Source organism: Antennarius striatus, chromosome 10 (assembly GCF_040054535.1).
Source record: "Antennarius striatus isolate MH-2024 chromosome 10, ASM4005453v1, whole genome shotgun sequence".
NCBI lineage: Eukaryota > Metazoa > Chordata > Actinopteri > Lophiiformes > Antennariidae > Antennarius > Antennarius striatus.
The window spans coordinates 8,520,335-8,534,959 of record NC_090785.1 but is presented as its reverse complement, the minus strand read 5'-3'; the positions used below and the strand labels follow the sequence as shown (position 1 = coordinate 8,534,959).

The 14,625-nt window shown below is 42.0% G+C and overlaps 1 protein-coding gene across 5 annotated transcripts; it reads right to left on the bottom strand.

Moving 5' to 3' along the window:
- Nucleotides 1–3,816: 3,816 nt before the first annotated feature.
- Nucleotides 3,817–14,414, bottom strand: kcnk4a (potassium channel, subfamily K, member 4a). 5 transcript variants are annotated; one of them, XM_068326327.1, is made up of 10 exons: nt 14,262–14,414; nt 11,636–11,786; nt 10,245–10,324; nt 9,810–10,100; nt 9,418–9,535; nt 9,105–9,265; nt 8,515–8,701; nt 7,957–8,090; nt 7,603–7,877; nt 3,817–7,332 (listed from the first exon to the last, which is right to left on the bottom strand). In XM_068326327.1, the coding sequence occupies exons 4-10, from the start codon at nt 10,011–10,013 to the stop codon at nt 6,789–6,791; spliced, it is 1,623 nt and encodes a 540-aa protein (XP_068182428.1). In that variant the 5' UTR covers nt 10,014–10,100; nt 10,245–10,324; nt 11,636–11,786; nt 14,262–14,414; the 3' UTR covers nt 3,817–6,788. The 5 variants fall into 5 exon arrangements, with proteins under 5 accessions (XP_068182428.1, XP_068182424.1, XP_068182427.1 ...); XM_068326323.1 differs by having other exon boundaries at nt 3,820–7,877; nt 14,262–14,412; XM_068326326.1 differs by having other exon boundaries at nt 3,820–7,877; nt 9,825–10,100; nt 14,262–14,412.
- Between the last annotated feature and the right edge of the window lie 211 nt (nt 14,415–14,625).

Sequence of the window (14,625 nt, the reverse complement as noted above, 5' to 3'; positions counted from 1 at the left end):
TGTGGTGGGAGGAGAGAGCAAGAGAAAAGAGAGGCTTTGAAAACGAGACATTGGATCATAGGGCTGCATTTGGGACCAGTTTGGAAGGTGGTATTTTGCAGTCTTAGCAAATTTGTAACTGTTTGGGTCTGGCTCAAACATTCAGCAATCACACTCTCATGCTCATTTCTTGAAGCTGTTGACTCATCGCTTTGATTATATTTTCATCATCAGTCTCGTTGATTACTCGCGCTCAAATTCTGCCTGCACACCCAAATACCCTCACTGAACCACTTTTAACAGAATGTCTGAATGCAGAAAAAAAACAACATGCATTTAGCTGATTTTAAATATAGGCTCTCTGGTATGCCAGCGGTCTGCGTGTGTTTGTGAGAGAGATGGAGGGCAACTGGGTGTATGTGTGTGTGTGGCTGGTGAGGTCATACATGATAGAACAGACATGGCTGTGATTGTCACATGGTGTTCTCTTTTAGGGGCCCAGAAGAAAAGTTAGATATGATTTATGCTTTTTTTTTGTTGTGTGTGTGTGGGAATGTGTTGGTTAGCAATAAAGTTTTTGAATAGAAAGCACTCCATTCGGACAAACACAAGGTTGTCGCAGCAACATCCGGTTGTGGATCAGAACTTTTCATCAATTCACTTAAATTATAGAGGGAGAGCTCATGATGTCAGAGAAGGTGGAATTTGCTGCGGTCGCACCGACTATGTTACCGTTCAGCCTGAATGAAAACACAAAACACACATCTAAAATAAGAACGAGCGGCTGTGAGTTCGACTGTACAATTAAATTTAACAAGAAATCAAAGCCATCTTTTCACAGATCGTCTAAATGGAGCACAGAGAGCAATGCTACCCAAGAAAAGAACTGGAATCAGGGACTCAAACGTGGAGCATCTGCAATTAAAAAAAAAAAAAAAAGTATTTAAAAAACCCAGAGAAGTTATCACTTTATCAAAAAGCTTCAAATTATTCATTTTCTGTAGCTGCTTATATTATGAGGTTTACCAGGGGGCTGGAACCAATCCCAGCTGACGCTGGGCAAGAGGAGGGGTACCATCTGGACAAGTCGCCAGTTCATCACAGGGCTACCCAGAAAAACAAACATCGATCTCACTCACATTCACACCTCTGGGCAATTTAGAGTCACTAAACTACCTTTTACTCTGGAAAGAAGCTGGAGAACCCAGAGGGACCCCCTCATAGGCCTGGACCAGGGTCTCAGGCCTGTGAGACCCTGTGTCGCCACGGAGAAGGCCAGCATAGGTAAAAAATCACCATCCTCCCAAAGTTTTAGTTTAAGACGATAGTTTTTATTTTAGACGATTATTAATAGTTTGATTAATTCTTAGTCTCCCTCTCCAGAGGTAGACGTGTCTCAGGATGTCCTTCCTCTCAGTTCCACTGAGGCGTCTCACAGTGGGAGAGAGATCCCAGTGCTTACAGTAACTAGACAGCTCAGGAAAATACTGATTTACTCAGAACTGAATGGAAGGGTCTTGTTTAGTTACTAATATTCTGTGTTGGTAGGCGTGTAAAGGCAGGACTCTCTGAAGTCATTACAACCACATATAATTCACACAGAACCATCTGCTGCAGCGTTGTTTCGTCATCGGGGGGGGGGGGTGTAGGTCAGTCCCCTACATCTTGGCTTGGGGAACGGAGGGTGACTGGCTCTAGACCAGCGTGGGCCAACATGGAGCGTGAAGTGGTAGTTGGAGAGGATCCATTTCACCTCCTGAGCACTGCTGAGGTGCCCCTGAGCAAGGATTAAAGGCAGTAATCTCAGATAGTCATGACAGAAAGTGTGTTGCTAAATGCTTCTGCAGGTTTTGATGAACTGGACCTTTAACTTCCGGAACTTCAAAAGTAGAAGGGCTGCATCTCATTAATGGTTTTATCCACTCGGCTCCTGCAGTTAAAATAGAGATACACACTGTTCTCCAGCCATCACAGTAAAGTTGTTTTTTCTAAGCCACACTAAGAATGCAGCCTCGATCCGTGTGTGTTGTGTGTTTGTCGGTGTGCTGGTGAGCTGTGGTGAGCCTCCCTCCCCCTGAGTAAACTAGCCCCGGCATCTGTTAGTCTTTTCCATTTAACTACCTCTTGCTATATGCAACCTGTACTTATCCCACTGTAGAGCGCCTCGGTCTGTCTCACACTAAGTCCCACTGTCCTTGGAGAGGGAAAGTCTGCTGTGGATATTGACCACCTCATACACACACACACACACACACACACACACACACACACACACACACACACACACACACACACACACACACACACACACACACACACACACACACACACACACACACACACACACACACACACACACACACACACCTCCACCATGTATGCCTTTGACCCAGAGAGGGTGTGTGCACATAGCCCCTAAATGCCACCAAACACACCCATATATACATGCTGCTTGTTACCCAATAGCAACCCCTGTCACAGCGCCGGGTATTTGCACACTCACGCACCATTACTGACCCAAACTATAAGAGAGCCTTTGACAACCTGTGGAAAATGTTGTTTAGGATGACAGAAAGTGATTGCACCAATTGGTTTGCATCAAATTAAACTCACTTTGCTTCAATGGTCACATTTGAGTCGTTCCTATTTATTTATGGATATTGAATGTCAGTCTTGGGCGAATAGTCCACTGTAAATACAGAATTAAAAGTTATGCAAGCACCAAAGTGGAAAGGAGTAAACAGATGATACCAATCTGAGGCCTCTGCTGTATGGAAGCCATATTTTAAGACGCTTCTGGACTTGAAGACCCCGTGGAGACAAACCACAGAGGCCTGACTGTTCCTGTTTAGAACAGAAGAGGACGACATTTCCACGATTTCTCTTTGGATGAATTACTGCCTTCTCCAGTTAAAAGCAATGCAATTTGAGGTTTTTTCATCTTTGAATTAAAAATTAGAGAAGTTAAAAGTTAGATTTTAAAGGTAAGAGTTTTATGTGGCTGTTGTTTTTCTTATAATACATAACAAGCTTTTTTTTTTTTTTACATTTTAAACCAAACTATTAGAGTTGTACAATCAGAATGTTTAGTGTGATCCTGCAAAACACAAAACACTTGGACCTCCAGATGAGAGAAAGATTTATTTCATGTGATAAAGTTGGAAATGTTGCTTCAGTAAAATAAAAACTTGTAATTTGTGTTATTTAAAAACATTGCTAACAAAGACTGCTTTTGACTTTTCACATGAAAAATTAAGTTTTAACACTTTTTCTTCTGGGATCTTCCTTTTAGGTGTTTTCACAGCAGCTCATCATCTTTCTATTTCCTGTGTCCAGTTTACATGGACACAGGAAATACACTTACATGTCCTCACACACGTCATCCATGATCCTCCATCCTCAGCATGCGTTTCCCTACATACTGTAGCTGTCGTCTCTCTTTTCCACCAAACTGTCCAATGTGTGCTTTTAGCAATGTGTAACTGAAAGTTGTGTCTTGTAATTGATTTGGGAGAGGTTAAATGTTTGTCAGGACAAATCATAAGACCCAACTAGAGAAAATTATGTTAATTAATTTATAATTTCCGCGGTACACTGGCGTCGTGCCCGGAGTGTCCCCCGCCTCACGCCCTGAGACTGCCGGGATTGGCACCGGCTCCCCCGCGACCTGCATTAGCGGATTAAGCAGGTTAGAAAATGACTGACTGACTAATTTATAATTTATTTTATACAACTTGCGTACTTTGAATAAGATTTTATATTTTAAAATGAAATGTATAATTAACATTTGGATTTAATAAAGCATTTAATGATGACTTACAAAAACCCATTGTCAGATGTCAGATATCGGTATGGTACTGTATAAAAATAATTAATAGACAGAGAAGAAAAAATATTGCATAGGTCAAAATTCTGGAATTTTCTTTTTGGACATAATTCCATAGTAAGTTCATCTTTACTTATACAGTATGTTGCAGCAGTGAGAATGTTTTAACATACCTTACGTTTGAAATTACATCAGACTAAGCGGTCAAGGAGATACCAAAATATTCTTGTAGACGTGTCTTTGTTCTGTTGAGCTTAGATCTTTTTTTCACAGCTACAGATTTTAGATGTATAAATGTACATTTATACTTCATTCATACTATTTCCGGTATGAATACTGAGAACACACAAAAACGACTTTGAATTAGTGAACAGTGTGAATTTAGGACATTGGATTTATTTCACACAGCTTCAGGCACTACAGTCACAGTTGAATGTAAAAGTGGTTTGTGAAGTTTTCTCCTTGTTTATATTCTATGTTCTCACAAAAACAAATGTGTGTGAATCCTTGAGGTCCATTAAATGTTTTCTTTCTAGGGACACATCTGAGAATGCAATGTTTCTTATATAGATGAAAGGCACATGTTCTTGTCCCCTACTGATCAGCGACCGGACCCACTTATAAAAACATTAGAACATAGCATTAATAATAGCTGAAAACACAACAGGGAAACCTAAAAAACAAAACAAACAAGCAAACAAAACCCCAGAGAATTTGTGTCCAAGGATGCAGCTTTACGGCTCTAAAGAAAAACTCCATTTGTGCTGATGTGAATGGAACATGAGTGAATGCAAACAAACCAACATTAAACCAAATCAGATTTGACTATCGTTAAAAATGTCAATCATGATAACAATAATGAATTGAACAAAGCACTTATGGGATGCACATCTGTAAGGCCCTGTGACACATTTACCAAATTACACTGAATTCTGTCAGCTTGAGGAGATGTGGGTAGACATAACCAAATTAATGTATGTTTAATTATTACTAAGTGCCTAAAATGTAAAAATGTGCATTCAAACATAACCCCACAGCTATCTAAGTATTTATTTAGTCGATTATTGAACCAGAATTAATATTCCAAGAAACCTGCTTAACAATTTTAATCACCAAGGTTAGAACCAACAACCTTGGAAAACAGAAGGACCTCAGGCTGACAATATGTTGAATATATAACACAAAAGTCCAGATGGACAGAGAGGAGTTCCCTCGAACTCATAAAACGGTTACCCGACGTTCCCCCTGTGGCAGAGCCATAAAAACTAATCACAAAAATACAGAGGCAGCTGTTTAACATCATCCTTGTTGATACCAGTGTCAAGTAGTGTGTGTGTGTGTGTGTGTGTGTGTGTGTGTGTGTGTGTGTGTGTGTGTGTGTGTGTGTGTGTGTGTGTGTGTTGATATTAATTTATGAGGCATACAGTGACATCATGAGGCATCCTGCAGGGTTCAACGAAGGGCAAACAAACAGCACAGTTCTTGAAAGCTGTGCTCATAAGTTTTAAAAATGCACAGTTTGTTTAGCTTTGTGGCAAAGGGGTCAAGACTTTCAAAATAAAATAGCAACAAACTGTCAGCCAAGACGAACATTGGTCACACAAAGAATCTTGCTGACAGGCGCGGAGTAAGGACAGCTGATACTTCTGTAGGTGAAGACCACAAACTGTTAAATGCCCTCAGTGTTGCCTTAAAGGCTCTATGTATGCTCTCTTTCAACATTACTATAACGGTAAACAGCTATTTGCTGTGTGTTTCATGTTTCATCTTAACTTGGATGACTCCTTGTGAAAACGTTGGCTGACTCTTGTGCTTAAGAGAGACTAAAGGTTAGTTTATGTTCAACACTAAAGGAGAAGAGGGCTACCGACTGAGCCTTCTGTTTCGACTTTTGTTCATTTACATACGGACACTATGGAGAAACACTTCAACATGTCTCCGACGTACGCACATCGCTGCTCCTGGCCTCACTTTCGTCTTCTGGTTACATCCTTGTGAAATCAGGACGAATGGAAGTTTGCGGCTGCTGACAAATACATGGTTTGACGTGAGTCTACTAACTTTTGTACGTAGAGAACTACTGAGACATACAGTGTGTTCAGACTGATAGTGTTATTAATGTTTTTATTAATGAACCACTGTTCCAGCTCCTAAGACAAACTCTTTCCATAATTTCCTTTGAGTCTGATCTCTTCTTTTGTATGTTCATGAAGTGAAGCATATTTCCCTCCGTGTGGGTAAATCCACTTTTTATGATTCTGAGATAAACCCTAAGTTCTGCTCCTGCCAGTCAGAGCAGAACCCGGCGTGATTGTCAGCGTGGATTGACTGTATCTCTGCTTACACGTCATCTAGTTCTTCCCTCCGAACCTCTCTGGCTCTCAGCAGCAGCTCCATCAATCACTCTACCATGGAAACATGGTAGAGAAAAAACATACAACCTTAGCTTAGATTACAAAATTTTTGAAGTTGTGATACTTTTTATGACATAATTAAAATTGAATCTTTTTTGACACTGAATTGAAATTAAATAGTTACAAAGAAATACATTTTGAATTATTCTTCATTAAGTTCACTGATTTTTAAAAATATTTGCTATAAATATAAAAAAAAACATTATCGAACAAAATGAGACAAGGGCAACAAAAGACTGAAGTCATTTATAAACCGACAACATTGATCAAAGGTATTAGTGTCGTGATTGAGTATATTAAAAGGCTTACTCATTCACAGGCAGAGACAGTGTAATGTTTGTGTGTGTGTGTGCATGTGTGTGTGTGTGTGTAAAAGTAGCTCAAATGTGTGAGAATGGTTTTGCTAACAGCTCACTCACAAGGAATTAGATGATTTCATCACCAACAGTCTGTAAAATGAAGTGATTCAAAGAATCTGCAGAGATCTCTGCAGCTAACGGGTAAGAAGAAAACCAACATCGGATGCATCAGATGTTCCGTCTCTCAGGTCAAAGGACAGGATTCTGAGCTCAGAGCGTCAGAGCCGACTTCGTTTGGGTCTCTGACGGCAAGTCTGAAAGAGAGGAGCGTGGAGGTGGCGTGGGGGGGTTTGAAGGTGGAATCTCAATGTCGGGCCCCCTCACCTGCAGGGGGCTCCACTTGTGTGACAGCTGCCTCCTCATGCTCCTCCGCTTGGGTTTTCGTGGTTTTCTCCTGTTCTCCTCACTTGTTGCTGAAAGGCCGCGGTCGCTCAGAGTGTCCGAGGACTCGTCGATGTACGCCAAGTTCTCGCCAAAGAAATCCAGCAGCTGGCAGTTGGCTGAGGACGCAATGTTGAGGGCAGCGGAGGGAAGGAGGATTGGATGGCAGGACGAGCGAACGAAAGGACTAAACGGGGTGGAGTTAGTGGGTAAAACTGGGGCAGATGCCCCTGGTTTGGCCCCCTGATTTGAGAGCCCCGTTGCTTTATATTCATATTTCTCTCCTGAAACCAGTTCAGTTTTCTCCTGTGCTGGTTTCACGTCTGTGGCTCCACCCTCCTCCATCCTGCTGAGTGTGTGACGGGGCTGGAACCTGTGGAGGGCAAAGTCGGATGAGGAAACCGAGGAGGCATCCGATCTGGAGTCAAAAGGAGACTCAGATCCAGATAGGGACGCTCCCTGCAAGGCGGTACCTGGTGAGTCCAGCTCTGAGGCGGAACAGGCCGCAGGGAGGGAGAAGGAGCGGGCCAGTCGGTGAGGAAGTGGCCTGCCCGCCACCTGCAGACCCACAGTCGGGTCAACCTTCAATCCAGGGCACAATCTATCTCCAGCAGCACTGACTTGCGGTCTGGATTTAACTGACCTCTCGAGAGACGAATGGGCCTCCAGTTGGCTCATGGAGTTGAAGAGACCGGCCCACTGGTTAGGTAGGTGTCCGTTTTCAGGTCCTCCTGTAGCCCAGTGTCCCAGAGTAACCTGGGCTCCCCGGCGGATGCGGCGACGCTCGCTACGTTTCCAGCGACGACGCTGCAGGAGGAAGGGGTCGTTGAACTCCAGAGGTTTGGGGATGCGGAAGTCCATGGACATGTTCTGGATGTTCTGGGTCCAGTCTGTAGCGTGAGCCCTCAACTCCTCCATCTGAAGGTGAGGGAAAGAGAGAGACGTAAGCTGTGGGGACAAAAAGCCAGACCTGGAGAGCGTCTCTCCTCCTCCTCACCTCAGCGCGGGTCCTCTTGGATAACACCCTCAGCCAGTTGCCGATCATGGTGAGGATAGAGGCAAAGTAGGCGAGACCAAACACGATCCACAGCAGCACCAGGAGCTTGTACACCAAGCCGTCAGGGCCGCCTCCTAGACACAGGAAACATGATCTTATCAGCGCTGTGATGTTCCACTTATCTCCACAGAGAGTTCTAGTATTCCTACTATTTTGGTTTGCGTCATGAGGTCCTTAAGTAACTTCTCTGGTTGACATGAGACCTCGTTCCACAGCAGAGCTGTCGGTTTTGATTTCCAGCTTGGTTTAACATGATATACACACAACAGGAGAAATCGAAGGTTTTTCTCAGCACGGTGTTTCCACATATCACACTGCTCAATTTTAATTTCCTTGAAATGCCCAAAGAGATCTACTATAATTACCTTTACTTAAAAGACGAATTTTGTTTAGTTGAATTTAGACTTTCAGATTTCCTACCCTCAAAACCATCTTATAACCTTTCCGTTTTTTTGTGAACACCTTCTTTAAATAAGATTTCTCTTTCAGTATCATTACCTGCTACATAGTCTCCAAAGCCAACAGTGGTGAGTGTGATCACCACAAAGTAGAATGACTCCAGAAAAGTCCAGTTCTCCGCCCTCTGAAACACAACCGTCGGCACAGCCAGGAAGATCAAACAACCAATCAGGATGGAGAGAACTGCTGAGATCACCCGCACAGTGGTCGGCTTGACCTTGTGTTTCTGAGAGGCGAACACAGAACAGAAATAGTGGCACAGGATTAGATTTAAATAATACTTAACCCGTGAGCTTCATTAGGGACGATGCTGTGACATCAGAGATCTGTGACCAGACATCGGTGGAGGTATCCAAGTGATTTCGAATTTTCTAATTATCAATTAAAGCAAAGTTTTCACCTGGTTCTTTAATGAGGATTCTCTAATCCTCAGCTTCTCTGAGGCAAGCAGCTATGAGTACTGTAATTGCAATATTTTAAGCTAGCTTGAAAGTGAAAACTTTATTTTCTTGAAAATATAAAATAAGATCAATTGTAAGCTGATGCAATAGCATGCAAAATAACTGCGTCTCAGACGGGTATAAATATAATGGAGGCCTCGGTTTCCAGCTAGGATGAAACATTCTCACCAGGAAGAGCTTCTCGATCTTGGCCACAGCTCTCCTCAGCACCCTGCCCATGTGGTCGCCCACTCCGGCCAGCAGGATGCCGAACATGGGGATGCCCACCAGGGCGTAGCACACGCAGAACAACTGGCCGTACCACGTCTGAGGAGACAGGTTCCCAAAACCTGTTCAACCGTAAGAATGTTAACATAAGCTCTAGTTCCATAAAAAAAGCAATTATTACGTATGATTACATATGAATTTACATGCCTGATTCAACAGTCAGCCTCTCCACACAGATATAAAAAATAATTCAAAGTGTGCAGCACCCACCTACCTATGGTGGTGATGATGGTACCACAGAAGAAGAAGGCAGAGGCCAGGGTCCAGCGGCTGCTGACGTTGGCTGGAGGGTTGCTTACATCCAGCCCTGCCTCCACTGCAGAAACAACGACCTGGAGGAAAGGGATGACTTTTGTTTTTAATGTTCCATGCAAATCTGTTCATCCTGCACGTCCTGAAGCTACAGCAGGCAGATGAAACCCAATGAGATAAGACGTAGGATGATACGATGCACAGTGGAGATTAATCTCTGGGATGTGAAAGTCACACAGAATCTAAAAACATCAGTTAAAATGGTAAAATACAAAAACAAAAAAACAATTAATGAAGTAGTTTTATGAAAAGTCACATTCACCATCAGTGTTTATGTAATGAGAAATTGCTTACTGTCTCCAATGGTACCTTCAAGAACTTATTGAAGTCCAATTCGGTGATGCAAGACTTATTTTGCAGGAAGTTTTGCTTGGTTGCGAGCAGGTCTTTGTAAGCCAAATTCTCATTAGGAGCCTCCAAGGTGCGGAAAACAAGCGCTCCCATTACCAGATACAGCATGACTCCCATCAACAGGGCAAAGAGGGTGGTACCCCGCATTTTCCCCCTGCTGACCCTCCAGGGTTAGGGGCCAGAGTCCAGAGGGCCAGGATCTGGTCAGGCTCCCAGTCAGGATACGGGAAACAGCTGGCCATAAACAGGAAGTCACTTTAGAGACCAACTGTTTACATTAAATCAGGTCATATAATGTCCATATTTCTAAGCTGTGATAACTCAGAGAGGGTATACTTCCTTCAACACGTGTCACCAAAACAATCAGGAGGTGATTACCTTCTTCTGTCAAAAATCCATCAACACCGGCTTATCAGAGGGGCGTCGGCGGGATTCCAGTATTTCCTCTATCTGGGTCTCTGAGAGAAGAAAAGGGTGAAACATATATGTTCACTTATCCATCATTATCAGCTGTATCTTTGCACACACTGTGGTGATGTCACAGCAATTATGTCACATTACTTTGCTCTGCGTCACGTCAATAACCAATAGCCAATAACACCTAATCAAACATCTTAAATTGTACGTGCTTCGGTATTTTTATTTTCACTACTGTTATGGGTGTAGGTTCAACCTCATGGTGTTTAAGTTAGTAAAAAAACTGATCCAGAATCCACATCCGTATCTGGATCTTCCAAAAATATAAAACTGGATCAATTCCTCCCTGGCTCGACTTCCACACCTGTATAATTTTTCATTCCAATCTATTGATCCATGAATGACCTTTGTACAAATACATTGAAGACAAAAAGAAATGCTTAAATCAGACGCCCTCGCAGTACGTTCTGGGGCTACAAACTTAAAAGGTCATTTCCCGTTTTCGCAGGATATCTTAAGACAGCACAAGGATGTCTGTACTTCCACTGAAAGCCTTAATCGCTGCAACCATTCATCTGACCATGAGAAGAGCCTGTCCTCATGCCTCCAATAATGTAAGAACGTACTGTTAGGTAGTCTTGGTTCACAGCACCCGTTCAGACATTTATTAGTAATAAAACTGCAGCACAAAATTGTTCCTGAATGGATTTTATCATGAAAGGAGGATTAATGGATTTATCAGGCTGAGGTCTGAAGACATGGGGCACAAAAAAGGCGTTCATGGTGTTAGATGTCTTCAGGAAACAGTTAGGAAACAGAAGGCCTGCTTGATGTTACGACAAAGATATAAAGTCAGATTAACCAGAGGATGAAGTCAAGTAAATCGTACATTATCTGAAGGTCAGCAGCTTCAGCTCAGGTTCTCCTGTCCCACAGTCAGTGTGTGGGACACTGAACTATTAATTACTCTGGATGATTAAAGCAGCACCTTACATGGTAGCTTGCTTCTATCGGTGTGTGTGTGTGTGTGTGTGTGTGTGTGTGTGTGTGTGTGTGTGTGTGTGTGTGTGTGTGTGTGTGTGTGTGTGTGAGTGTGTGTGTGTGTGTGTGTGTGTTAGTTGGGAATAACTCCAAACGCAAACCACATAAAAAAAACAAAAAAACAATGTTGTCCATTTTGTTGGAGACAAGCTTCTTTAAATTAAAATCTGCTCACATCCTAAATCTGAAAGGAATGTATTCTTCACTTCCAAAGACCAAAGACCAAAGACTTGGTGGTTTATTCAAAACTCACATTCAGGACGGCTTGCATTGTGGATAAAGAAATCACAGCTGAGAGAATGACAGGGTACCTTAAGTCACTGATGTTGAGAGCGCATCCCATGTTAAAGCATCACACATGAAGTGATGGATAAATCTTCCTCTATTCCTGCTCTGTGTTCTCTCTTGTTGTCCAACGTCAGCAGCGTCCAGCAGAGGATGACTGACTGCCGCTTTCAAGTTCTCAACACAGAAAAACAGGTAAACACGTGCAAAGTTTAAACATAGATTAGAACGTATAAGAATGGACTCTCTTTAATCTGGTACCGTTTCCTGTTTCTCTGTAGTAACATTAAATAAGGGTTCAGATTGTGGACAGTTGATCATAGTAACCAGGGAGGGACAGACAAACACCAGGCTGTCCTGCTAGTGGTCTCACAAATGATAAGTGTCTGCTAAAGCTCCAAACATGACATGAACCAAAAACACATTTATTGCCTATCTTCTCTGGGAGATTTCTTTGAAGTGCATTTACCTTTAGAACACAGACAGGATGAGGATTTTGGAGCTTCTCGCTCAGGGTCAGAACGGACTTTGACAATGTTCTGAGATTTCCCAGAGTCCAGCCAACTGTTAGGATTCTGCGCTAATGGACTGCTGGCTATGGTTCGTGTGGACAGCGTTGCTCTCTGCCCCTGGCTTCCTCACTGACAGAGATTATTAGTTATCACTGTCTAAACCAGCACTGGCATATTTTGATATTTTTCTATGATCGTCAGTGAGGGGGCTTAGAACGGAGCAGAACTAGCACTGTTTAGCCTGAAGTTAAACAGAGGGGCAGGTGGGGACATCAATCATGATAGGAGCTGTTTGAAAAGATGGAGCTATTCCTGGGTGAGCATTTAAGGCAGGTGAAGAAGACAAAAACTGATCAAATGAGGATGAACCACAGCTGTGTCTAAAACAGCTGCAAACATTTGTCCCAATACGAGGAATCCCTACTTAAACTGTTGGACTGGGATCTGAAGACCTGAGACATCTGTAACAAACCGATAAACTGATAAATATGTTTTGGTTGTTTTTACTTCACATGCATGTTTGAGTTTGATCCAAAACCTTTGTTTTCATATTCATCTCTTGAAGGTGGGAGGTGTGCTAACTTTAAATGCCATATAAATCTGTTCAAATACAATCCTGATTCCAGAAAGGTTATGGGACTCTGTAAAACAGCAATAAACCCAAATTCAATCAAAGACAATTCACTGAAAATTTCATCTCAGCTTCATTAATTTTTGTAAATCTATGCTTATTCTGAATTTTTTAACATACCAAAAAAGAAGTTATTACAGGGGTAACAAAAGAGAAAGTCATGAAATGCTCAAACCATTCCACAGGTAAAGAGGCTCAATGCTAAAAGGTAGTCATGATTTCAGGATGCTGTGTCCTCTGGGCTAAAGGAGAGGGGGGGCATCCTGATTGTTAGCAGAAAGGACACTGCCCATTGCATAAGACACTTCCACATAGCTGAAGGCGTCATTAATACCAAAACATACATTCAGGTTTTAGAACAGCATTATTGTCCACCTAGATGTGTTGTTTTCATGAAGGTCTATGTTCAATCCATCAAGACAAGAAAGACACGTTCTGTTGCTATACAACTGCATGGTTTCAGAGTAAGAGTCAAGATATTATAGTGTGTGTGTGTGTGTGTGTGTGTGTGTGTGTGTACGTGTGTGTGTGTATGTGTGTGTGAGAGAGAGAGAGAGGATATTTAAATAAAAGATTTACATTTAGTTTTAGCATTTTTCCCACAGAGCCATACATTACTTGAATCATGGTTGCCTATTGAATCTTCATTGAATCTATTTGTTCAGTTTTTTGGTAAAAAGGTTTCTTTATTTTTATACAGATTAGCTTTAACAAAGATTTTTAAAAAAACTTTTTTCTTTAATTATACTTATTCATACAGCAGCGGATTCTAAGGAACAAATAAGTAGTGGGAGATTTTATCGTTTGACTGTAAGCCAGTTAACAAAAAAGACCTGTTTATGAATCCAACATGGACACTTATTTTGTCTCACCACCCAACCTCTTGGGGATGAATAAGACCATCTGTTGACGAGGAAGTCTTATCCACCGAGGAATTTACAATGCAAGGAGAGAATAAAGTTCCTTTCAGATGTCATCTCTTTTATAGGTGGTCAACACTGACATCAGAAGGAGATCACATGTTACTTCTCTTCATCTCTGATTTCATGCTCGCGGAAGGAATTATGCCCAAAAACGACAAGGCTGTTTTAAGCTAAGAGCCGAGACAAAAAGATGAATAGAGGGGTTATTTTGCCCTGAGGTTACAAAACCATAAACTGAATCCCTAATAAATTGCTGCACAAGCACTTACAGAAACAAGATAAATAAATATTAAAGTTGGTGCAAAGTTGTTTAATAGGTTTTACAACTAAATTGCTGGATGAGAAAATAACTTTTTTTGGCAGGATCATCAGAGAAGAGGGCAGATCATTGCTTTCTTTTAGAAAGAAAAATGGGAATTTTAGAGAAATTGCCATAGAGCAACACATGCAAACCTAATCAAAACCAAGAAGCATACATAACAAAAATACACATTTCTATTTATAAAGTCAAAACAAACTACTGTATCAGACTTTCTCAAAAACTTTCTCGCTAACCCTTTGAGAGAGAACTTTCTTCATGTCTTACCTTCACTCTGGAGAAGTGTTTTTCTCATGCAGCATGTGCGTTCAGCCTCCAGCTCGGAGCTCTCTGTGTGTTTTCTCCTTGGAAGGTGTTTCCCCACTCTGGTGACCATACATCACTCTGACAGAGCAGAGGAGATAGGGGGAGAAGAAACATTACAGCACCAGCATCGTGATCAAGAGCCATCTCTGCAGAGGAAGAGCAGGGTTTCCTGGGGGAGTGGTTTAGTCCTCTAAATCCTGGCCTTTCCAACCTGTCTTTTTGGGAAGTAAAAAGAGACACTTGTTTCTTCAAAGTCTAAGTTATGATTTGAACAATTTTTCTTGCTCTTAAGGAGTAGCATCATGAAATAAAACAGACTCTGAAG